Source organism: Lissotriton vulgaris, chromosome 3_2 (assembly GCF_964263255.1).
Source record: "Lissotriton vulgaris chromosome 3_2, aLisVul1.2, whole genome shotgun sequence".
NCBI classification, from domain to species: Eukaryota; Metazoa; Chordata; class Amphibia; order Caudata; family Salamandridae; genus Lissotriton; species Lissotriton vulgaris.
The window spans coordinates 150,282,417-150,309,453 of NC_141690.1; the positions used below are offsets into that span (position 1 = coordinate 150,282,417).

At 46.1% G+C, this 27,037-nt stretch overlaps 1 protein-coding gene across 1 annotated transcript in view; it reads right to left on the minus strand.

The window, feature by feature from the left end:
- Positions 1–27,037, minus strand: part of LOC147725440 (janus kinase and microtubule-interacting protein 1-like) — a 1,438,523-nt gene that overhangs the window by 683,469 nt on the left and 728,017 nt on the right. Inside the window, exon 7 of the mRNA XM_086964109.1 lies at positions 16,513–16,659. Within this exon, the coding sequence (XP_086820235.1) occupies positions 16,513–16,659 (147 nt within the window). The remainder of the gene's footprint in view (positions 1–16,512; positions 16,660–27,037) is intronic.

Here is a 27,037-nt window from a genome sequence, read left to right on the forward strand (position 1 = left end):
TGAGGATACCCCTGGAAGAGAACTAGGATTACAGGTAAATAACTAATCCTTCTCTTCCAGGGGATCCTCATCAATAGTCATAAGCATTAGAATAGAGTAGCGAGCCTCACCTCATCCCTGCGGGCAAAGGAAACAACAGGTAACATTCACCTTCGTAGGCCCAAACAGTAGGCCTTATACTACCCAAATAGGTTTCTCAAGGAGGCTTGCCCTACCTGAGAATCCGCTCTGGAATCAGACTCTAGGCAATAATGCCTTGTAAAGGTATGGACTGATTTCCATGTCGCAGCCTTGCAAATTTCTGACATGGGAATGTCATGTAAAAATGCTGTTGTGGCTGCCTTCCCTCTAGTGGAATGAGCTTTGGGTGATTGTAACAAAGGTTTGCCAGCCAGCTGGTATGCTAGTTTGATACATGAGACAATCCATCTGGAGATGGACCTCTTGGCTGCCGCAAACCCGGTCCTCATTGACCCATAATTGACAAAGAGTTGGTCTGTCTTTCTGGTGCCCTTTGTTCTTTCTAGGTAAAACTTTAGCACCCGTTTAAGATCTAACGAGTGCAACGACCTCTCAGCTGGGGTCGATGGGTTAGGAAAGAACGAAGGAAGGGTAATCGTTTGGTTTATATGAAAATCCGATACCACTTTTGGAAGGAAAGAGGGGTGAGCTCTCATTACCACTCTGTTGTGGTGAAACACCGTGTAGGGTTCCTTGGTGCAGAGTGCTTGAATCTCGCTAACCCTGCGAGCAGAGGTTATTGCCACCAAGAAGGCCGCCTTCCACGTGAGATGCTGCAAGGAGGCCTTGTGTATAGGTTCAAACGGTGCAGACATCAGCCTGGAGAGAACCAGGTTCAACTCCCAGGGAGGAGAAGGATTTCTCACAGGGGGATAGACCTTCTTCAATCCCTGAAGGAAATCCTTAACCACTGGGACCTGAAAAAACGACGTTTGTGTCGGCGATTTTCTGTACGCTACTATGGCAGATAGGTGAACCCTGATAGAAGCGTATTTCAACCCTGATGTCGCTAGGTAAAGGAGGTAAGGGAGGACTACCTCTTCTTGTCCTGTGGTGGGATCAAAGCCATGGTCCCTACACCAAATGAAAAATCTCTTCCACTTGAATGCATAAGACGCCCTAGTGGAAGGCCTCTTTGCCTCTTTTAAAATATTCATACATTCTGGAGGCAGATTTAAGTGTCCGTATTGCAAGACCTCAGGAGCCATGCAGTCAGGTTCAGTGACGGGAGGTTGGGATGCAGGATCCTCCCGTTCATTTTGCTCAACAGGTCTGGTCTGCATGGCAGACGTCTGTGTGGACACAGCGACAGATGTAATAGGTCTGGATACCACCATTGTCGCGGCCAATCCGGAGCAACTAGGATCATGTCCATGCTCGATCTGATGAGCTTGGCCACCACCTTCGGAATCAGAGCCAGAGGAGGAAACGCATAGGCGAACATTCCTGTCCACTCCAGCAGGAGAGCGTTCCCTTGTGTCCCTGGTCGGTGGAACCTGGACGCGAAGGCGTGGCATTTGGCGTTTTCGTCGTCCGCGAATAAATCTATGTCTGGATGGCCCCAGCAACGGAAGAGTTCTTCGACCACTTCGTCGTTTAGCACCCAGTCTGGCTGATCTTCGAAGTGCCTGCTGAGTGCGTCCGCCTTTGTGTTTAGCTCGCCTGGAAGGTGTACTGCCACCACCGACAGTCCCCGAGCCAGAAGCCAGTGCCATATGGCTTGGGCCTCCTGAGACAGAGGGCGAGACCGTGTTCCTCCCTGCTTGTTCAGATAGAACATTGTTGTAGTGTTGTCCGTCTGAACCAAGATCTTGTCCGTTGTGATTGCTGGAAGGAACGCTTTGAGCGCCAGATGTACTGCTCGAAGTTCCAGCATGTTGATATGGTAAGTCTGAAGGTTGGTCGACCAGCGACCCTGAATCTGAAGTCGACCCATGTGAGCACCCCAACCTTCCAGAGATGCGTCCGTTATCACAGACATCGAAGGAAGAGGCTGCTGAAAAGGGACTCCCTGCAAGACATTCCGAGGGCGAGTCCACCACTGTATTGAGGATAGTGCTGCTTGAGATAGGATGATTCGATCCTCCCAATCTCCAGTCGCTTGGTCCCACTGGTCTTCCACAGACTCTTGAAGAGGGCGCATCCTCAACCTGGCGTTTGGAATTAGGAAGATGCAGGACGCCATGGAGCCCAGTAGAGACGCTACTTCTCGCACCTTTGGACGAGGAGACTGAAGTAACTTTCTGCATTTCTGCCCCATGGAAGATAGTCTCTCCTGCGAAGGAAACGCTCTTCCTAAATTTGTGTCTAGGACCGCTCCCAGATAGTGGATGGTTTGCGTGGGATGCAGGACTGACTTTTCTGTGTTCACGTGGAGCCCAAGCCTGTGTAGTTGTTGAAGACACAGACGACAGTCTTTGGTGGCTTGATGAGGGGACTGGCTCTTCAGGAGCCAGTCGTCCAGATATGGGTACACAAACAGACCTTTTTTGTGTAGACATGCCGCTACCACTGCCATGCACTTGGTGAACACCCTTGGTGCGGATTTCAGACCGAACGGAAGTACTTTGTACTGGTAATGCTTGTTCCCTACCAGAAACCTCAAGTACTTCCGATGACCTGGTGTGATAGGAATGTGGAAGTACGCGTCCTGTAAATCCACCGAACACATCCAATCTCCACTTTGTAGATGAGGACATATCTGATGAAGTGCCAGCATGCGAAACTTTTCTTTGACCACCACTTTGTTGAGGGACCGAAGATCTAGAATCGGTCTGAACTTGTCCTCTTGGTCTCTTTTGGGGACTAGAAAATACCTTGAGTACACTCCTCTCCCCCTTTGGGATGGGGGTACCTCTTCGATTGCGTTTTTCTGCAAGAGGACGCTCACCTCCCTTTTGAGGAGGTTTAGATGGTACGAGCGAGTCTTTTTTGGAGGAATCGGTTGTGGTCTCTTCCGGAAACGTAGCGCATATCCATTGCGCAGTATATTCAGCACCCACTGATCTTTTGTGATGCTGACCCACTCTTCCAGGTGTTGCGAAGCACTTCCTCCCACTGGAGTGGGTAACGGCGCCAGAGGAAGCCACTGCTCAGGCCTTGCCTCCTCTGGGCGTGGCAGAGGACTGATGATGTCCGCCTCTGCCTCTGCCTGATTTTCCTCCTCTGTATTGTGTCTTCCCTTGTGGCTTGTTCTGAGACCATTGAGGGGTTTGAACCCTCTGTTGGCCTCCCCGGTTCTTGTTGGTCTTGAAGCGTCGCTTGAACGGCTCTTTCTTCTTTTCCAGACCAACCGCCTTCACCGTGTCCAATTCGGTTTTCATGCGGGTCATTTCCTGATCGGCATGCTCCCCAAAGAGTGAAGATCCTGAGAAGGGCAGATTGAGGATGCGTTGCTGGGCATCTGGTTTGAGACCCGTCAACCGCAACCAAGAAGATCTTCTTGCGCAAACCCCATGCGAGTAGGCATGTCCTGCTAGGAGTGCGTTATCTGCGGACGAACTGATCATTTGGTTTGCCACCAAACAGCCCTCCGTCACTGTTTCCTCAAAGTCCTTCTGGTCCTCCTTGGGCAATTTCTCTTTGAATCGTTCCATGGAGTCCCACAGTGCTCTATCATATCTGCCGAGAAGTGCTGAGGCACTAGAGACTTTCAGTGATGAAGCTGCTGTGCTGCACACTCTGCGTCCCCAAGAATCTTGGGTCTTGCTGTCCTTGTCAGGAGGAACTGAAGATGAGGGTGCGACTGCGTGATTCTTCCTAGCTGAGGCTACGATAACAGAGTCCGCCGCAGGCTCCCCTTTAACAAAGATTGGATCCGAGTCGGCCGGCCTATACTTTTTCTGGATACGTGCCGGAACCGCTCTGATTGCCGCTGGCGTGAGGAAGACCTCCTTGATTGGGTCCATTATTCCTGGAACCAATGGGAGCAAAGGCCGTGAATATGATTTGTGCCGAAGGGTCTCAAAAATTACAGTAGTGGAAACTTCTGGAACAGCCATTTCTATTTGAAGTTTTTGAGCGCCCCTTTGAAGAACGTCTAGGTATGTGTTGACGTCGTCAAGCGGGGAAGCTCTGGAGTGAGGGCTGTCTGTCAGCGTTGGGGAGTAATCCCTTTTAGAAGATCTTGAAGAGGATGAGGAGGAGGTTGATGGTGCTCTCCTTCTCCTGTGGTGAGATTTTACCTTCCTCACTGGAGATCTTCTCGGTCGGTCTTCCCTTTGAGGAGAACGTGATTCTCTCCGACGCTCCCTTCGTGGAGATCTCGACCTCTCAGTTCGTTTCTCCCTTCTCGGCGTTTGAGATCTGGGATGCTCTCTCCGCGGTGATCGGGAGACCCTGGGGGTATGTGACCTTTCCGCTCTCCTCTCCCGAGAGCGTGATTGGTGCCTGATAGGACTCTGTCTGTCTGCCTCTTCTACCAGTCTCTGAAGAGGTGACCTGTGGAGTGGGCTTACATATCTGTGCAGCCTCTCCGTCGCTCCAGAATCCTTCCACGTGTGCAAAGGAGCATACCATCTTGGCGAGAGTGTTATCTTTCGCTGGGGCAACGGACTTCTACTCCTGGAACTGGACCTCGATGAGCTAGAGGCCCTTGAGGAGGAATGGTGAGAAGCCGATTGGGTCACCAAAATAGTCGAAGGCACTGAAGGGGATTTTCGTCTCACCGGTGTTGGCGGACGTCTTAGAAGTCTTTCCCTTGACGTTGGACGCCTCTGCGGCGTCGACGGAGTGATAATCTTCGACGTCGAACGCCTCGATGACGACCCGTGTTCTCTCGACGTCGACCTGTGATGTCGAGCCGCTGACGGTGTCTTTTCCCTCGACGTCGAACAGCGTCGTCCCGCCTTCGACGGAGGTCTCGACGTCGAACGGCGTTGCCCTGCCGTCGACGGAGGTCTCGACGTCGAGCGGCGTTGCCCTGCCGTCGACGGAGGTCTCGACGTCGAACGGCGTTGCCCTGCCGTCGACGGAGGTCTCGACTTCGGCCGACGTTGGTCTGTCGGCGACGGAGATGGCCTTCGACGTCCTGTCGTCGACGAAGCCCTTGATGTCGACCTGGCATGTGGCGACGGCGGAGGATCGGACATCCTCGACGTCGAGCGCCGACACGTCTTCGACGATGATCCCTTCCTCGACGACGATCGTCCGAGGGGGCTCTTGCTCCTCGACGCCGAGCGCCTCCGTGGAGACTTCGGCGGAGGTGTCACACTCTTCGAAGCCTGTCGACGTTGGGACGACGGCGAGTGTATTCTGTCTCTCGACGCCGACCGTCGCCTGGTTGACGGCGGCGGAGTTGACTTACGTCTTGACGTCGATCTTCTCGTCGACGGAGATCTCGTGGCTTCTCTCGACGCCGATCGTCGCCTAGTTGACGACGGCGGAGCTTCCTTCGTCGTCGGTGATTTTCTTTTCGACGACGATTTCCTCGTCGACGCCGGTCCCGACGTCGACGGAGCTTTATCTTTCGATTTTTCCATCAGATGTTGTTTTTTCAGCGCCGAGCCCGGCGCTGAGGTCGATGGACGCTCTGACTTGCCTTTAGAGGGAGTTCTGGGTCTCTTTGAACTCTTCCTCTCTGTAGATCTTCCCCTCATGGATCTTTGGGCTAAACCATAGAGCCTGTTCCTCTCCCTGTCTTTTAAAGTTCTGTCAGACAGGTTTTGACAATGAGAACAGTCCTTTGGATCATGATCTTCTGGCAAGCATAAAATACAGACCTCATGAGAGTCCGTTTTTGCCTTCTTGTGGCCACAAGAAGGGCAATCATCGAATAATGAAGGCATCCTGACAGGAAAAACCTCACAAAAATTCGACTGCTAAGCAGTTATTTACTTGACCCTGATGTAAAAAGTCAAAGTAAATCAAAAAAATGTTCTTTAGAAGCTTTTCTGACTGAAAAAGGCAGAAAAACTGTGGAGCTGTGTATCCAGGGTCCTTCCTGAAGGAGCCGGAAAGAACAACTGACCTAACTGTAACCCCTGAGGCATGATGGGAAGCTAGGGGCAGAGGTGCCTTAAAGGCACAGCGTCAGTTTTGGTACATGCAGCCACAGGGTTAGCTTTTCAGTCTTTTTAGACTGGGTATTTGCAATGCAGCCTGGGAGCTGTATATGCTTACAGTATCTTATAAGAATTTCTGCTGTTTTCTAAGCATTAAAACAGTTTCTAAACAAGCATTTGTGTTGTTTATCATGTTTCTAATGCTAATACACATGTATGGTGGAAATTCTTCACAGCATATTCCAGCTCTACTGTTTTATTTGGCTGCAATTGCTTATTTTTATATATATATATATTTATATATATATGTATATGTATATGTGGGGCACATATAATATATTGTTTCCGGGGTCCCGCGCATGGGCGGGAATATTCTAATGCTTATGACTATTGATGAGGATCCCCTGGAAGAGAACCGGAGGGTATGGGGCAGGTCGCGACGCCCGCGACTCCAACGGAGCTGCATGGGCGGTGTCACCCGAACCCCCTGCCGCATCGCACGAGTGTCGGGGGGAGTCGGAAAAGCGATGACGTCTCTTCGACTTCTTGTGCTTACCTGATGACGACTTCGACTCGGAGGAGTGGTGTCGACTCCGGGATCTATGATGGCTCCGCCCCCGCAACTGGTCCCTCGACCTCCGTCCGGACCGGGACCTCTCACGGCGCGGGGCTGACTGTCGGAGCTCGAGCCGCTTTTGGGACCGCTCCCGCCTAGCCTTGGAGGTTAAGGCCCGACAGTCGGAGCAGGACTTGCCGTCATGATCGACGCGAAGGCAGTGGAGGCACCGACGGTGAGGGTCGGTGACCGACTTCAGTCGGTCGCAGTCCCCACAAGGCTTAAAACCTGGCATCTCTATCGGCACCGATCGGAGTCGAAGACTCGAAAAATGATCAAAGTTAGTAAAAAAGTGACCATGGTACCACTTTTTCCGGATCTGCGCTGCTGGTGCGGAAAAAAGAAGAACTGACATCAGCACGCGGAGGCGTCGTCTAAGTACTCCGAAGACGTCATCACGGCGCCGCCGACGACGGAGGCGGAGCCTCAGACGACGCCTACCGACGTGCAAGGGTACTGCTACGCAAAAATTTCCGGATCCAGTCTGATGCCTGGGAATATTCTAAGGTAAGGAATCTATCACTAACGTGTCTCTTTCAGATATTGGGGATTTTAGCTGTGTCCAAGTCCCATTTCCCTTTTTACATATTCCTTTCACTAGTCAGCCTTTTTTTTTATTGTTGGTGTGTTGTTCAAGTTTACACTTCCAGACTGCAGTGATGTACCAGGGACCCCCATATTATGTATGACCAGACTGGTTTTCAAGAATTTTCTTTAGGCCCACTTCGATGTTTTCCAGTCTGACTGTCAGGGTAGTGATGGACTGGTTAACTGACTCAATACTATCGTAGATAAGTTCTCCACCTCAATAGGAGATACCTTTCGTATAATTTTTTTAATATGACAAATTTTTAATGCCTATTTAAATTTGTTTTTTTTACCCTTTTGTTCCTGCTGCTTTGATTTTTGGTGGGATCAGATGTGTTCTAATCATGTAAATACCAGGCCTCTCTAGTTTTTGTCTTTTGTTTCCACATTTTGATTATTAGCCTGTGTATTGCTTAGTGCACCTGATGCACAATTATTTAGGGGCGGTATCTACATGTCTCTGATAATCTGTATCATGTGATTTCCCTTTTGAGGTGTTCTAGATAAGGAATTTACCCCATTAGATAATGCCACTATGTATGAGGACACACATTCAGATAGAATTCCCATGTAGCTATCTACCCTTAGATGGTAGAGAATAATGAAGAGAACCCAAATGAAGAGACTAGAGGCACTGTTTTTGCTTACTGCCTTTGTCTTTGTATTCTATGAGAATGACAGTGTATTTTAGATCACAGTAGCCCCATGGTGGATGGCCACTCCTTCGAGGATTGCAGGCCACCTGCTTGTAGTCACCTTGTTAAATACTAGGAATTATTTTGCTTTACTTGGAAGAAAAGTAACAACTGTGTCACATTTCCTACATCACTAGGTTCTGCGGGATCTTCCAGAGTCAAAGGAAGAATGATACCCTGCAGAACGGTGATCAAGACAAATCCTAACTCCCATCAATGATAGCTACAGATTAGAGGCGGACGTCTTGGACCTCCAGTCCTAGTACCCAGAAAGTAGCAGAGATGGACAGCAATTGCCAGCGCTTCATCAATGACATCTCCAAAGCATTGTGCTTGCTCCATCAGATGGTGTTAGACATCAGACAAGAAGGAGGAGCTGGTTCCCTGTTTGCCACAGAACCAGAGTTTCAGTGCAAAAGAGTGAAAGAGAAGGATCCCTGTTGTTGATGGAAGGGCTGGTTTGAGGCTTTAGTTTTCTACCTGTCATGTGCTGGTAACCTCTGATAGCGTGCGGTCCCTTGGCCTGAGTTTTGGCCACCCCTTTTCTTTGCTCAAACGGAAGGGCACCAGAGGATCAAATATTGGCAAAAGGCACTACATTGTGGTACCCATGTTGGAAGGAAAAAATAAAATGAAAGAGCAGCCCAAGCGTCCTCTGACACTAAATAATGAGTGTTGGAGCCTGAGAATGTAGACCTGGGTCTGCACAAGATGATCTGTGCCCATGACCAACATAGAGCACAATATCTGTAGTGCCTGCCGCAGAGGAGAGACACTGGTGCACTGCATTGAGACATTGAGACTTTCGAGTGAGCTGTGAGTGTTTGGCAGGAGGGCACTCCAACAGATACTGAGAAGCATTATTTTCATGGAAAGCCTGAATCAAGAAGCCCAACGCGGAAGAAGACAACGGAAGCAGATTTGATGACAATAGAAGCCTACCAAAGAGGCTTAGAACGGACTTTGGTTGCTTACTGTTCTGCTGGCATCATTTTAAAGTAGTGTTCTGTCTCACCTGAGGATAAATTAGTCACTAAAATTCATAGGACTAGATGATTTTAGAACTTACTTTTGCTTAGGACTAGAAAAATGTTAGTGGTCATTACTTTCTTCTGCTATCTGAATGTCAATTATGACCCAATGCTTCATTCTCTTTGTATTCCTGCTCATACAAACCTAAAGAAATGTTTAGAATGTAAAATGCCCACCTAGAAATGAATTAGGATATTAATAAATTTATTAGAAATTAATATTCAAATATTTACTATGTTCCTACTGGATCATGGGAATGTCTTTAGCTCGTGCTAAAAGGATCATCTGTTAAATATTGGACAGATTTGTTAGCATGAGCTGAAAACCATTTTGTATTTCTGCCGGTTATTTTGTCTGCCATGTGCTCTGTCCTCCCTCAGTGTTAACTGCTCTTGAAATCTGCCTAGAGACAAACTATATTCAGCATCTTCCACTTTGCACATGCCCAGAAGGGCCTAGCTAGTAGAATGTAACTTCTTCTCTAGTATAACTGTCAGGATATTTTTGCTGCTGTATGGAGAAGTAACTCTCCTCCCATTTTGTTGAGCAAGTAGATCTTGCATATCCATATTAGTCATTTTGCATGCTTACATGAGCTAGGACTGCCCCTTGGTTTTATGCTGAGTATGTAACCCTCACATATATAAGACCCTAGTGTTCTGTACTCTTTAGACTGCCTCATTCAGTTGCTAAGGATCCTGTGTGACGTAGTCTCAACTCATTTGAGTTTATTAAACATGATCTTTTATATTTCAGCTTCTGTGTCAAGTTCTTCTTTGTGAGTTTAAATGGACTAAGTATCAGTCGAACCCCTGAGACTGGATTTTTGATTACTACACTACGCTGCAAAAAGTATACCATAATGCAATTTTGAGCCAAATTACAAACTAAGAGGAGCCTTCTGCACAGGAACAGCTCCCTTAAAATACAGCAAGAGTTGAAAGAAGGGAACGGGGCTAAGGGTCTGAGCCACCCCGACTGTCCCTAAACCTACACAAAGCGGCATCTGGATAGGCACCAAACCGCCAGGTTGTAGAAAAAGCCCACTTTCTTTTGGGGTTGTAGGGAAACTGCAGTAGGGAGTACTAGTCCCCCTCTGCAGGTCGGAGTCCGGGTTGAGGGCCCAGCAGGCACATGCTAAAGGATGGCCCTGCATGATGGAATGTAAAAGTTCAGACTGGATTGTTCACATGAGGAACATAGTCAAGACTGATATGCATATGGCTAGGTCCGAACAAGGGGGGTGAAGTGAGCTAAAGAACAATGATGGATTCAACCCAGATCTGTGACTCGGGGTGAGTGTCTGAAAAGATTCAGCGCTCGGTCCATCATATCCTTGTTTGCTTTGTTCACACTCGGTTGGCAGGGTATGACTAGATGTGGGTCCCTTGCTTACTGTGCCATTGGATTCAAGCTATTCTGGCTGAGGGTTGTTACCCCGAAACCTGTCCAAGGATGCTTGTTTCCGGTCCAGGGAAGACATGGATGGCAGTTCGGACTGGACTGTTCCCATGAGGCACAGGGTCAAGACTGATTTGCATACAGCTGTGTCTGAACTGGGGTGGCGAAGTGAGCTAAAGAACAATGATGATTTAACCCAGATCTGTGACTGGGGGTAAGTGTCTGAAAAGTTTCAGCGCTACATCCATCATCTGTGGAGAAGTGTGGCTCACTGGTTAGAGGAGGCAGACCTGGAAGCAGAGCTCAGCCCGGGACCAGGGTTCAATTCTCGGCGGGGTCTTGAGTCCTAAAATGTCCATGGACTTGACAATTCTTGCTCCGGTGCCTACTCAATTCACGGGTTCACACTCTGCGACTCTGGGCAATAGCTTGCTTAATCTCCACAATGGCCCCTCGCGGCGGGATGCCTGGCTTTCGCCTTGCGGATACCCTGCCGGGGTTATCTCACAGGGGAATACCAGGACGGGTTCCCTAAGCAAGCGCTTAGAAACCGCTTGGTGATTTGCGCTATATAAATTCCTGTACATTTACATTACATTTACATTTACATCTCCTTGTGTTTATCAAACAAATGACACCATCAAACAGAAAGTCCAGTAGAACGAAGCAGAGCTCGCCAGCGTAAGGCCACAGAAGATGCCATGGCTCAACCAATCGAATATGTGGTGTCCATTCCACACCTAATAATTAACCTGGCCGCCTGTTGCCCATCCAAAATCAGTTGATTCAGTTTGTTCCTATAAGCCTCCAGAAATAATGGTAGAAACTGGCACAACGAATCCCATAAGGCATGAGAAAAACATCCAAGGAAGCAAATTGTGTTAATGGAACATAACGCCACACCTGTGGAAGAGAACATACATTTTCTATAAGAGTCTTGCTTTCTGGAATCTTTGTCAGTTGGACTAGGAGGAAGACTATCCATGTCGAGAGACCTGAACCACAAAACTGTGGTGTGTCGGATGACAAAGAAGGCAAGCAGGATCATAGGGGGCAGAGCGGGGCTTGTGGGCAAAAGTACGATTCACTGGTGCACCAGTTTCAGGTCTAGCACCTACCCCGAGTAAAATATCATATAATGCCTCACAAAAGGGTAGCAGTGGCTCAACCCCTGACTGACCTGGAGGAAAAACCTCAATGAAGAGGTCTGTGGATTTCTCCACTGAAGGCAGAGTCAATTGTAGTACATCACGCACCCTTTTTAACACACCCGCCAAGGAAGAGCGTGCTTCCGGGGCAAGTCCAGGAGGAGATATAAGGCTAAAGCAGGGATGAGTCTAACCAGCTTGCTTCGCCGGATGTATGACATTACAACGCATGCTTTTACAACGCATACCATTACAACGCATAGCGCTTTGGGGTGCTAGATAGTGAATAGTTTAATTTCCTATTCCAACTCCAGTCCCCGTGGATAGTAGGGAAGGTGTTGGATAGTAAATTGAATCTATTCCCTATCCTAGAGCGCCCCCAAGCGCAATGCGTTGTAATGGTTTGCGTTGTAATGGTTGCGTCGTAATGGTAGTGCGTTGTAAAAATTTAGTTGTAAAGGTTGTTCACCTGCTTTGCCTAACTCAGAAAACCAGCTATCCATAATAGGAGGATCTGTAGGCACAGGATGCACAAAAAGAAATCCTTCTTTGTTTTCTTCCACAAACTGTTCTTTTGAAGCCCCCACAGAACCATGAATTATAGGCTTCGTAAATGGCGTTTATCAATGCCAACACAGTGCCGGATCCACCTCGGGATGAGAAAGTGGAAGGATGTCGGAGGGCACCGACACTGACAAAATGAGTTGAGGGGATGTCAACGCCTCCAGACTTTCAGCAGGGTCGTGCACCGACTCCAGTTCAGAACATTCCGGCTCCATCGAAACATATTCTGGAGGAACAACCGGCATTGCTCCAGATTCAGTGGGCGCCACAGGTGCGAACCCTGAAAGGCTGTGCACTGGCATCACTGCGTTTAATGGTCTAACTGCAGCCGAGGATAAAACCGTCGGCGAGGACGCAGTCATTGCACCCATCACCTCAATGGGGCCTGGAGGCCCTCCAGGGGAAGGTGATGACCCAAATATGAAATGAAGAGCATCATAATACTCTTTCATCTGGGTCCAAGTCGCCCTGGTTTCAGGAAATATGGGGAAGCACAGGAGCAACTCTTGCACAGAGTCCTCAGCACGAGGTTGTGAGGAGCCGCTTGAAACCATGTCGTGAGTCAAAGAAGCCCTGGAAGGCCACAACTTCAATGGCTAATGACGACCCTTACTGTGGGATGTGGACGAGGAATTAGACTGCTTCCGCCGTTCACTGGATAGAGAACATCGCCCACGATAACGACCTCTGGAACAGCTCAGTTGCAGAACTGCAGTCAACTGAGATTAGGAGACCTGGAAGTCCAAGACAACCGCGCTGTCAGGAGCTTCATTCATTGCTCCCACAACACCTTTGGTTTCAGCTGTTGGCAGGCATTGTACTCTTTGGCTCGTGATGCTCACCCAGTACCACATGCATATGGAATGAGGATCCATACTTGACATCTGTCGAGCACAAGATCTACAGGAATAAAACCCAGAAGGCATAGAGAGCTGGCACATTGTTCAGTTCAGTTCAATTACTTTATCCGGATAAAAACATATCCATAAAAGGACAAACTCATACAATAACACATGAAAAACAAACAAATTCATAATAATCATAGAAAGTGCTGTGTAAAATCCAATGTGGTGCGGGACAATAAAAATACAGTGTTCATCGTATTACACGCACAAACAGCATCTACGCAAAATATTAACTCATCATCTCCTAAAATAAGGAGGGTCCTATGTGCATCTCCGTGCTTGACATATGAGTGCCTTTTAAAAATTAAAAATTGTTACAGCAAGCTGAAAAAAAGGCCATAGATATATGATTCTCTGGATACGGGTTACATGGCAGAAAAAAAGAAAACTGATGTCCGTGGGCCGGAGTGGACTTATATGGTTCCACTGATGTCACAACTGGAGTCTAAGTCATCACGGAGCCATACAACCTCGTCCCCCGGCGCGCAAAGATACTGCTGAAAAATTGCAGGATCCAGTCTGAAGCCTGGGGGGAATTCAAAAGTTATGAATCTGCAGCTAGATGTCTCTATCAGATATTGCCACCAACGGTGAGACAATGCATAATGACGACGACGAGTTTGTCGTCATCATTGTCGTAAACATGTTTTTCTTCATCAACAAGGTGGTCGTAGTCAACGGTGTGATGCTCGTTGACAATGTGGCATGCATCAATGGTGCGGCAGCCGATGTCGCAGTCTTCATCAGCGGTAAGGCTCTCAAAGACGAGGGAGTCATCGACGACGGAGAAGTGACAGTTGTCAGTGATTTTTTACATGTAGGCGTTGATGATGGTTTAAACGGCGTTGCAGTCATCAACAAGGACTTCATGGAAGCTCAATCTTTATTAATGAAGAGTCTGAGGAAGATTTTATAGGTTTTAAGACAAAAACAGACAATGGAGTTGGAGGGTCAGATTTTACCTCTGAAGGAGCTGAACGCTTTACTTTTTGTGAGGAGCTTTTGGAAGGCTCATGGTATGTGTTAATAAAAGCTGTTTTATGACCTTCTGGTGACCCTTGCAACCATTCCCTCTTTGATTTTTCATGAGGTGTGAGAACTTGCACTATCTTGTTCCTCAGAGGCAACATCAGTCTTAGTTTTAAGTCTCTGCAGCCATAAGAACAACCTCCCCTCTCTATCCTTGAGGGTTTTGGTTGTAAAGGTTCTACAAAGTTTGCAGTCCTTCACCTTATGGGGTGGATATAAGCAAATAATACATTATTTTTGAGGATCCTCAGCATAGAGCCTCTTCTTACCAGAAGAGCCATATGATCTGAAGAGTCCTTTTTTAAATGATTCCAACATGGTATCAGCATGGAGGTTGGATGTACCAAAGTTGAATAGAAAAATGAAGCAATGAAGCAGAGCTCAGGGAGACTCCCTCTCACATGACGTGCAATAGAAAATCTGCCTTCAAATTCTTGCATGAAAGAACAGTTTCACCAGTCTTTTACTATGGAGTCATGGCAAGTCCACCTAGTCCTTTAGTATGTGTCCTTAGCAAGTCAGATGCAAAAGAATTGTAATTCTTATTTGAAGCTGCAGTTACACAAGTCGTTACAGGATCTCTCAAGTCAGAAGCAACTGTTTAATAAGTCTGTCACAAAACTGCAATAACTCACGGAGCTACTAAATGTCTCTCTTGACTAAGATTCAACTGCTTCAAATGTCCTTGACAAAGTTGAGGCAGTGTAAATAAAAAGTACATATCCACTTTTACTACTTTAATAAAGTGTGTTTGATTTAAATAGAATAAGTAAACATGATAATGCCGCCCACTGCCTTTTGCTATGGGCAAAAGGCAATGGGCAAAATGGAAAAAGGGTAGCCAATAGATAAAGATATCTGGTGAAATCAATATTTAAATTTAAAACCTGTAATTCCTGAAGTTGTTAATGGATATTTCTCTCAATGTATTTCAACTAAATGTTCAAAATTCTGACCTAGAGCTGCAGTTCTTTAAAGCCCTGTTAAGTCAAATGCAAAGCACAAAATCATGTATATTCTTTTATGAAGGTGCAGTTCCAGAAGTCATTACTAGGTGTCCTCACAAGTCAAATGCAAATGCATTGATATGCTCACATCAAGCCGCAGTTCCACTGGTCATCACTAGGTGTCCATCAAAAGTTGAATGCAAAAGCTTTGACATTCTTACACTGTTGTCAAAATTCTTAAATAAAGCCGCAGTTCCACTAGTAATTGCTTGATGTCCCTCACGAGTCAAATCCAAAAGCATTGAAGTTCTCACATGAGGCTGCACTTCCATTTGTTAATAGAGGTCGAGCTCAAGTCAGAAGCAACTGCTTCAAATGACCTGCTAGCTGAGGAAGTGTTGCTTTCGTACAGAACTCTGAATACACAGTTTTGCAATTTTAGTAATGTGTACTTGTTTTCCATAGGATTAATTATTTGCCAAAGATGATTCTTCATAACTAGTTATACATACATATCTCAGTACATTTCTTATTTTATTTTTTAAGTTTGTGATCACACCCTACTATTTATAAGAACATTTTTACACTCGTAAGTCTATGAAGTATAGTCTATGAGTTGTAAAGAGGTTTTCCTGCACACTGACAGTGCGGGTACAACAATCCAATAGGGTTGCTGTAGTTCCACAAGTAGAGTTACTGGAGGGCTCTCTCAAGTGGTTAAAATGTACGTCACAAACCTGTGATGGGTGTGGTTTCAAACAAAAACTCTGCATATACATTAGTAACTCAAGTGATAAATGAATATACCAAATCTGGTTTATAGTGAGGAACGAAAATTGCAATTTACGTCTTGAAGGGTATGAAAATAGTAGATGTAACCCTATTACACACAGGGACAATCAGTTATTGCAATGTGCAGGTGGCCTAACAATTTCTGTTTTGAGGGAACTATTTTTTTAGGTTTATGTTTACATTTGCAAGTGCGAAATGCAGTCACTCAAAATAAAGGAATAAAATGGCTGGAGTGGGCTGGTCTGTTGATCTATACCTTATGCTGGGGTGAGAGAGTATAGTTTGAGTGACATGTCAACAGATCAATGGTGAAAGAGGGACTGACCAGGGCCGGACTGGCCGTAGCGGGCACCGGGCAATCCCCCGGTGCGCCGCATGGGTGGAGGCCGATTTTAGGCCCCTGGGGGCCGTTTTTGTTACAGGGCCGTTTTTGCAGCATAGCTGCAAAATCGGCCCAGTAACAAAATCGTCCGAAAACCGACCCTGGCAAAGAGCTCGACGGTACCCACAACCCCCGGTGGGGTGGTGGGGGGGAGGAGGGGGGTCGGCCGAACACTTCGTCAGGCCAGTTTTGGTTCCCAGTCCGGCCCTGGTGCTGACTGGGAGCCCTTTATATACATGTACTTTCTGTATGATATGTTTTAAAAAGCATTAGGCCAGACCTAAAAAAAGACTGACCTTCTGCAGATCAACTATGAAAACTCAAAGGTATGAGATATGAAATACTTCAATAAAATAATGGTAAATTCAAGTTGAATTTTGCAACACTTACCAGTTCAGCATTGTCTTTGGATATACTTTTAATTTTTTCCTCCATCCTCTGTATTGAATGCATCATGTCTTCATTCTTTTTGGTCATTCTAGTGTTTTTTTCCAACAGCGGCTTCAACTGACCCTCCGTTTCCCGGACACGTTTAAGCTAAAAGGTATACAAAAACAATTACAGAAAAAAAATCGGATTTTTATATTGCAATTGTTGGTCTAACATTCTTTCAAACATATGTACAACTGGCAAAACAATATTTTATGACAGCCTTATGTGGACCATCATCTTAGAACACACAATGATGTAAATCTTAAGTTACTACTGTTAACAAATGTTCTTTTAAACCTTCGACTTTCTTCAGTGGACGCAAAGTATCCCTCTGTCTAATCATTTAAAGCGGGATCCTTCAGTATTTGCTTCTGTGTTCATTCAAAAGGTGTGTTGTAGGCAGGCCCTGCACTTCAATCATAATTTGTTTGTGACTTAGCACCTAATGTTTGGAAAGTGACGAGTTGACTTTGTTATTATCAGCTCAAGATTTGGGGTATGGAGCAAATTATGTGAATAAGAGTGTTTGCGACCACTAGAAAGTTATGGTGTATGTACTAAACCCATTTTAAGAGTCTGTCATTGGATGTTGTGGGCATCCCTTCCAAACTGCGATTGTGATCCATATGTATCAAAGAATTGTGACCGGAATTGCAGTCAGAAGCCATTGATACGTTACTGAATCCCAAGTTGGGTGGTAACGCATTCGCTAAAGGCAAAAGGCCCCCTTTGAGAATTGGGGTGGCAGCTTAAGGGGCCACTGCCAAATCTTAATGACATTTTCCCGGAATGCAAACTATTTTTTTTCAGCACACCACCTCCCTGTGATTGCTTTTCAAAAATAAAATAAAAATGTAAGTAGCCCAGTTTCTTTGAAGAAAATCGAGCTGCTTTGGAAAAAAAAACCCAGTAAGGTTTCATTTAATTTTTTCATGACCCCATCCCTCCGACTGGTAAATTGCTACCTGATTAGTAAATATTCATTAGGCAGGCCAGTTTGCGAACCACTAGGATTCGGTATTTTGCTAAATAACCTATGAGCTCAATAGTCCATAGGTCTGGTCGCAATAAAAGATACTGATGGCAAAAGAGTTGTGATTTGCGAACTCTTATTGAACCCAGTATCTTAGTACATGTTGTTTAATGTTAGCAGTAAATTAATATATAAGGTGCTGATCTTTGCACAGAAAATCACATTAGCAACATCCATCGTTATATTCATGCACTGATTTTTTTTTATTTGGGAACACTGTTGTTGTCCGATGACAACATCTTGGCCCAGGTAAGCACTGAGCAAAACAAAATGTACATGACATTATCAGGATATTAGATCTGATATCTCTGATAAAGTTATTTACCTCTAACAATTGCTCTGCAGTGAAGGTATTGTACTCAGATTCATAACCGTGCAATAATTCCCACCTGCCAGGCCAGGCCTCAAATCTTTTTTTTATATTTTATATTTTATCCTTAAAAATCATATGAAAAATGAGAATTCTACAAAAAAATAAATTTTCAGAAAAAGGTGACTGTTTCTGTAAATGTTGTTTCTTAGTGGTGGATCCTGAAATGGCTCAGGCACCATCTTCAATTGTTTTTCCAACCTGCTGGAGCATGTCCTTGCAACACCAGTGCATCTAGCATTAACATTTTCTGCTTTCAACAGAGTTTTTTTCACTGACTTTCTCTTCAGGATTCTCTATCAGTCCCCTATGCCGCTATTTTGAAAAGTTAACGTTTTTACCAGTTTTCATCTTATAACTAACACAGCCTTTCCTCAGAAAACATGCAAGGGCTTGCAAGAATGGATGGGAATAGTATGACCTACATATCACGTGATGTGTGAAACTTACCTGGCTGGGGGGGCGCTAGAGGGCACACTGCGGGTTGGCTGGCTCCTGAGGCAGCTTCGCCAGACGGGAGACTGTTGCTGCAAATACCGCTGTGCTGCTGAAATTAAAATGCACTGACTTCGCGGATTGCAGCGTCGGAATACCTAGACCATGACCAACGGGTGTTTCTAGAGCCCAAAACTGTCTAAAACTATAATTACAAGGCAGAGACGTGTGAACTGCGGCCGGAGTTTCAAAATGGCGGCGCCCACGAAGTGAAACTGGAGCAGAGACGAGCCTCCAAGGACTTCGGACCAAACCCTCACATGCTCCCTCAGGACTCTAAAGGGATCGGATGAGCTGCGGAAGTAAGCAACTGGCATCTAACAGTGTACGCAGGGGACTGTGAGTAATTTATGGAGTGCGTTCCATGGAGCGTTGACAACGTACAAAATGGCGGCTCTGCTGAAACGCAAAATGCCTGAGCGCACGATCTACCTGTAACGGACACTGGATTAATATTTTACTGTCTCTGATTAATGTGCACGGTGGCCACTAACAATATACAAGCCCTACACCAGCGTCTAAACTCCCAATGTGCCGAATGAGGCTACCAGACACAATATGCGCATAGCGATCTGCTCTACTGAATACTGCTTCGCACAAACAGATCGGCGGCGATAGGAGACTCGCAGAGTACGGGTCTTCACAGCGCTCTAGACTCCTGACGGGTCGTTGGTCGTTGGTCTTACTGTAGCAGCAACACCATATATGCGCACAAGGCGTGCTACACTGCGATCGGCCAAATACACATCTGCTGCAGGTGAGGAGGCGATATGTGAGCATGATGACACAGGACCAGACCAATACGTTTGGTGAGACTGCCTAGCATATACAAAGCAGAAAAAGGACGTCCCCGCCAACAATTGCATACTACCTGCATTAGCCTGCTTGCTCGTGCAATACAACATGCTGCTGTGCACCCTGTGGATGTATTACCCACGAGAGGAGGTATATGGGAGCGCATTGCCTGCGGCGTGATGTGTGACTGCGTGGCCTGGGATTACCGACAACACTGCTGGTGAGGCTACATAAGAGTAAGATGCTGTTTTTATGGAATGTCTCCGAGGGACGTAACGCTGAAAAAGGTTGCCTAATATACTATTGACCCTGATGTCGGTGCCAATATAACCGCAATCAAGTTCCAGGAACCCTGTTGCCACCGGATGACCACGGCGACTAGAAGGGCACACGCCATTAACATTGTCCCGTGCGGAAGCAGTGGCCTACCCAGTACAGCAGACAAGATGGGCAAGCCGGAGAAGCAGCAAATGAAGTTACAATTTGAAGCGAAAAAACAGACCAAGGGAGCTGCTGGCGTGTCAGAGACGGAAGGGGACTATGACGCCGACGAGGGCACCGGCATGGAGGGTGTGCTACGTGCCATACAGCGCAGCCTGCAAGAAATGAATGGGAAGTTGGATACTTTAACGCAAAGAGTTGACCACATGGCCGCCAAGTTGGACAAGCATGGAGAACGGCTAGTAGAAGCAGAAACGAGAATATCGGAGGTGGAGGACGAATCCAGTACCAACACTAAAACTTGCGCCACCATGGAGAAAACGTTGGAAGCGCTACGTAACAAAACAGAGGATTTGGAAGCGAGGTCACGCCGCAACAATGTTCGCATAGCAGGTCTTCCGGAATCAACAAACACGGGAAAAATGGAACAATATGTGGAAGATCTCCTTAAAGAACTTTTCGGGGCAGAGCTGTTCTCGTCGGTGTTCCAGGTGGAGCGTGCTCATCACTCCCTTGCGCCACGTCCAAAACTGGGGGCTCCCCCACGCATCATCATAGCTCGTCTGCTGAATTACAGAGACAGAGATACGGTCCTCAGATGGGCACGGGAAAAGGGGGACATCACTCATCAGGCACAAACTCGAATTCTACCCGGATCACACCGTGGCTGTCCAATTGGCCCGAAAAGAATACCAATCGGCGAAGAAGAAGCAACGGGACATGGGAGTAGAATATTCCATGCTATACCCTGCAAAACTCAAGGTAACTCATGCAGGTCGATCTACAATTCTTCCCACGCCGCAGGCAGCTCATGAATATATCAAAAAGCTAGGCAGGCGGAGACGAGCGTCAGGACGAGAGGAACAGCAAGGCGACGAGGACTGAGAGGCACTGATCAGGTAATGGTGTTTCATTGTTGAATCAGCAGGGCCAGAGACTCTGACACTTTCTTTCGTATGTACCCCATAGCAGGACTTATACTATCATAACTGCATACTGCACACAGGGATAATGATTGGGCAATCTCCACTATGGCCGATTTTCACAGAGGTCTAGAACTCACACGACTGCCGAAAGCGGTCTATTTGTGCTGTTGGCTGGTAAAATGCTCTGCAAATTAGGCAGACGATGATGCCCTGTCCTGCGGCCGCTTAACTATAGTCATATACGAGATGGAGATTTTTCTACTATATGAACTATCTTAGGTTAACTAGCGGACAAGGTGTGACTTTATATGGGAACTGCTTCAACATAGACTGTGGGGGGCGGGATGGCTCCTTGACGATATTGCCAGTTAAGACTACAATGCTGAAATGTTGCGAGGTCTCACGATCTGTTGTTCAGTGACAAAAGCTCTGAAGGTACTTAAAGTTGCAGCACTATGTACACGTTTGTTGATTGTGACAGAGCACCCGTCCACATCCACAATGTGGGTGGAGATGTGCGCACCTGGTGGACCCCCTATATGGGTGTTCCCCAACACAAGTTTGTACTATAGTTTATTTGTACCAGGGATATGGCTTTGGCAGGATTGGGTTGCTAAAGTGGGAGGAAGGAATGAGAGGGCATTTGGGGATGTTATTTACAGATCACTGTACCTGAGACGCATTGCAAACTCCAGTTCACATAGGAAATGCAGCGTAGTTGATTTCCTTGTTCTAGATAATCTGACAAACCACAAGATATTTAAGCTGTGGGGCTCCAAGATGTTGCGATATAAATATGTAACTTACTGATGTGGTAAAATCAGCACAGCTGAACCTAATCACCTGGAACGTCCGGGGTCTAAATAACCCCCAAAAAAATCTGTCACATATTCGCATACTTTACTAGGCTCCAGGTAGACATTGCATTTCTTCAAAAGACGCACATTGCACCTAATGCGCCAGCAACACTAGGTAAGAGATGGGCTGAGGCAGTCTACACCTCAAATTATTCCTCATATGCACGTGGTGTGAGTATTCTCATATGCAAGGGAGTTAACTTTAAGGTCTCAGAGGTGCTAAAGGACACGGAAGGCAGATATGTTATAGTGATTGGCCTTCTTCGGAATCAAAATATAGCACTGATAAACACTTATGGTCCGAACACGGACGACCCTGGGTTTTACACTAAACTATGGCACATTATCTCTGAACTCCACGTATGGAACCTAATATGGGGAGGTCACTTTAATATTGCACTGCGCGATGGTCTAGACCGATCTCCAAATACTGCGGAACCACACAAAAGGGCACTAGCAAAGTTACAAGATGCTATAACTGATTTACGACTAAACAATATTTGGAGAACACGTAATCCGGACCACTTAGAAGCCACACACATAACTGCAGCACACAACAGCTGGTCGAGAATTGACTACTGGCTGGGGTCAAGCGAGGTCTCGCTATGGACTTCCTCCATTAAGCACTTACCACGCACGCTATCTGACCATAGCCCGGTGTTACTCTCCTTGCAAGTGCCACACTACGCCCCCTTCTTCACCTGGAGGTTCAACGCCACGGCGCTCTTTGACTCTGCATACACTGACACCATTCACACAGCAATAGTGGAATATTTCAAGCTTAACGCTCCCACTACTGAGGGTCAGGGGCTACTTTGGAACACATTCAAAGCGACAATAAGGGGAAAATGCATTAGTACCACAGCGGGAATCCTTAAAGACATCAGACAGCAATTGAGTATCCGGGAGGCTAAATTAAGGGAATTGGAGCAACGGTATGCACACACAAGGGACTCCACCATACTAGGGGACATAAAAACGATCCTGTCAGAGCACCAGGAGTATGCAGCTGATGAACTTAACTACGATTCGAAACGTGGGAAAGCGAGGGCATGCAGAGAGGGAGGCAGACCAGGGAGAGCCCTAGCTCAAAAGATATGCTCCGGGCATACCCCACAACACATTCACACGATAAAAGATTCAGTAGGCACAGTTAAGTATGACATGATGGGCATATTGAACGAATTCCGAATAACATATGGCCAGCTGTACGAATCCCGCCTAAATGTGTCGACAGCTGATATGCTGGACTATATGGCGGACGTGGAAATTGCATGGTTATCAGATGCACATAGAACGTACCTGTCCCGCCCGTCACGGTTGAGGAGGTCACTGACACCATTAAAGCCCTCCCTAACGGCAAGGCACCGGGCCCAGGTGGCTTTACAGGCGGGTTTTATAAGGCATTTGCAGACATCTTAGCCCCACACTTGGTCAGAATGTACGGAGAGGCCCATGAAAAGCAAATTCTCCCGGCGTCTCTACGAGAGGCGATGCTTGTTGCTCTGCTGAAACCGGGTAAGGATCAAGAACACTGCGATTTGTACAGGCCATTATCACTTATCAACGTCGACACCAAGATCATTGCGTGTATCCTTGCGGCAAGGCTCAAGCCTTTGATGCCGTTGCTGATTAGACCGGATCATTCTGGCTTCATACCGGAAAGATCCACGACGCACAATACAAAAAAGCTTTTCGCATTGTCTTATTACCTAACACCTGAGACCAAGGCCGCGGCGGTCTTGTTAGATGCCGCCAAGGCCTTTGACACAATTGAATGGGCATATCTGCACGCAGTGCTTCAGCGTATGGGCTTTCCAATCATATTTATGCAATGGATATAAATGCTCTATGCTGACCTCACGGCCCGCATAAAAGTGAATGGCTATGTTTCGGACCCGATCGAGATAGGCAGAGTAACCAGGCAGGGGTGCCCCTTGTCCCCAATGCTATTTGCGCTGGTGCTGGAGCCACTCGCATGCAAAATTAGGCAACAACATCATTATTCTGCACTTCAATTCCCTAAGCGACCCCTGCACATATCCTTATGTGCGGATGACATTGTACTGTATGTAAAAGACCCAGCCCAAAACCTCAACCCCCTACTGCGTGAATACATAAAATTCGGGCAACATTCAGGCCTGCAAATTAACTGGTCAAAATCCTAAATACTAGCGCTGACAGACAGCACCGTTCCATTTGCACTAGATTACCCGCTAGAATGGCGAGAAGAACCCACGCGTTATTTGGGCATCTGGTACCACAGAGACCCTGAACTGGTCATCCGCACAAATTATGGGAGGGTCATATCAGATTTGGAGGGGAAAATTAATCGCTGGAACAAGTTACCACTCTCACTAGTGGATAGAGCAGCCGTAGTAAAAATGGTGCTTCTGCCGAAATTTCTTTATTTATTTAATAACATTTCTATTAAACCGCCGACGGAGGTCTTCCGCAATATAAACAAATTGGTACTCCAGCTCATTTGGGCGGGTAAGCAAGCTAGACTGGAATTGCAAACGCTAACGTTGCCCTATGCGCAGGGAGGCTTTAAGGTGCCTCATTTCCTCCTTTACTATCTATGTGCGCAAGCGCAATTTGCACACTACTGGTATCATGAAATACTGTTCATGTCACATGTAGCAGTTAAAACAGGAGATGCTCAACCTATTCCCCTATCGGCTATACTACCACACAAAAGACCGCCATTACACTCTTGCGACATAAATACTATTGACGCAACAAACATGGCCTGGTTTCTGATGGGCAAAAAAGTGGGCAAGCTGCCATTGCATGCGCAGGCCCTACCATTGGCACACCACCCGGAGCTTTCGGTCACTCAAGAGACAGTGGGCATGGGGCTATTGCAACAAGCCGGGATAGATATAATGGGCGATCTCTACGAGGAGGGCCAATTTAAATTCCTGGAAAAGTTGAGCTATATTAGCAACCCAACACTACTATTTAATTTCACATAATACAGGCTGCAAAGGGCAATGAAAGAACTGTACACAGCATACCCAGCAGAACCCCAACAAATGACCTCATTGCAACTTATAATAACGGCACCTACTGCAGCTCACTTAGTATCTAGGCTATATACTAGAATACAGGAAGATATAGCAGGGAACACTGACAGAATGAGGCAAAAATGGAACTTTATCATGACTGAACAGATAACCGCGGATGAATGGTCCACAACATGTATGCTAACTAACATGCTAACTCCGAATGGTAATTTACGAATAATCCATTATAAATATCTGCACCAAATGTATTACACACCACAAAGACTTTACAAATACGGTCTGTGTGCGGATTCTAGATGCAAAAGGTTTAAAGTGGAAGGGGCCGATTTCATCCATCTTGCCTGGCACTGCCCAAAAATTGCGGACTACTGGGTCCAGGTGACGGAGGCATTGAGTGTTATGCTAGAGACACCCATTGAATATACTATACGAGTCTGCTTGCTGGGCCTTTTCCCTCAAGTTCGAGCGAGGAAACAAAAGTTCTGTGTGTAGCACTGTTAATGGCAAAACGTAGAATCTCGCTCCACTGGAATAGCTCGAGATGTCCAACGCTCCGACTCTGGTTAGAAGATCTAACATACTGTAAGGACACACTAGCAACCTATGAAGAAGGACTCCCAGCTAGTTCAAGGTCCAAAGACTATTGGTTTTATTTAATTGAGTATCTACAAATGAGACCACTGGAAGGCTCTGCGTAAATGGTTGTAAACAGTTAAGCCCCGCTGTACAGGGTTACATGGTATTCATATGGGGACGGGAGGGAGAATGCTGTGGTGCAGTGATCAATGTTTGTGTTTTTGTTAGTTTTCTTGGTTTACTAAATGAGTTCAAACGAAATGCTTTATCACTTCTATTCTTCACGAGTGAGACATACTTGCTATATGCACCTCAAACTTGCCGCCGGACCCCTGGGTTGTCGGCCACAGAGCTGTGTTAATCTGTTAAAGATTTTCTAATACTATCTTAAATGCTGTACATGCCGCTGGCCCCTAGGTTGTAGGCGTAAGGCTGTGTAACTTGTGTAAGATCAAATAAAGATAGTTGAACTAAAAAAAAAAAATACCTGGCTGAGGGAAAAGCCCTAGACATCATTCTATTGTGCCTAGAACATGAACACATCAGACCTGCAACTTCCGATCTCCCTTCCCCCACCAAAGTATCCTTTTGCCAGCAGCACTAAAGATATCTTTGTTGTTTGCAGTGGTACCACTGGAAATTGCCAAGTAGAAGGCAGTATGGCTTCTATTATGAGATGTGGAGCAGTCCCCACTGGAAGCTCAGTAAGGTAGACTTAGATTGAAGGGTATAACTTGAACTGGATGATCAGATCACTGAAATGCAAGCCTTACAGAATCAAAACCATCATCATCAATGCCACTTGCTCCTTCCAACTTCAACACGCACGCCAAATCTACATCTTATCATACTGCTTTCTACCTCCTGCTTCCCTCGTCTACATTATCCACTGCATACCTCACTGATACTTCTCTTCTAACTGCCATTATAACTTGTTTACCAAAGTGGACTCTCTCTTAGTTGTACATGTTTTACATTGATTCTTGACTTTATAAAGCGGATACATTCCAAGTTGTGGATCAAACTCGTGTCAGCGCCTGCCCTCACCTACCTTCATTTTAATCCTCTCCCTTTTGTACACACTTAAACTACAGGCTAATGCACCTTGCAGTCCTGTGGTGCTGAGAATGAGAACACACCATTCAGTATATTCAAATGCCATCATGATTTCCACATTCAACAGCATTTATCTGCATTCCCACAAAAAGGAAAGAACAACTTCATTAATCAGTTTGTTCTCAGAATATGTTACCTGGAGCCTAATATTCTCTTCCAAAAACTTCTTTTTATGGAATTTCAACTTCGACTTGAGAAGAGCCAAATGAAAATCAGCTCTGCAGATGGAGGCACAGTCAGTTGTAACCAGCCTATTGTAATCAATTAGTTAGATTATTATTCAATCCCTTTTCTTATATTTGTAGCATTTGTATGCTCACCACCAAAGCTTAATGTGACCCGTATCAAGAAAGGATGGGCTTCGGCTGCAAAGTATCCCCTGACCAAATGCACGTCTGTATGTCTAGAAACTGCAGCAATGCAGAGTTGGATTTGAGCAACCCACTGCAGCTAAAGAAATCATGCAAAAACGCAAGTCAGGACTGGTATGAAAAATACCTTTGTATCAACAGACGTGTAATCATGAATCGGAAATCAGGAAAATAAGTGGCACAATACCAACTCTCCTCTTTTTTTTTACCAAACTTATATACTCTGGCGTCCATTCACAAACGTAAATTCACATATTTATTGACAAGTAAATTTAGTCTTACAATTACAGCTATGAGTAACTGTTAGATCTGGGGGGTCTCTAGTTGGCAATGGTGTTCACGTTTGTCCAAATAGGGACCCTCACTTCTAAGTCAGGATAAGGAGATTACACTCCTTAATAACCCCTGCTCTTCCCTTGGTAGCTTGGCACGAGCAGAGAGGCTTGTCTCAGAGGCAGTGTGTTAAGCAGTTGT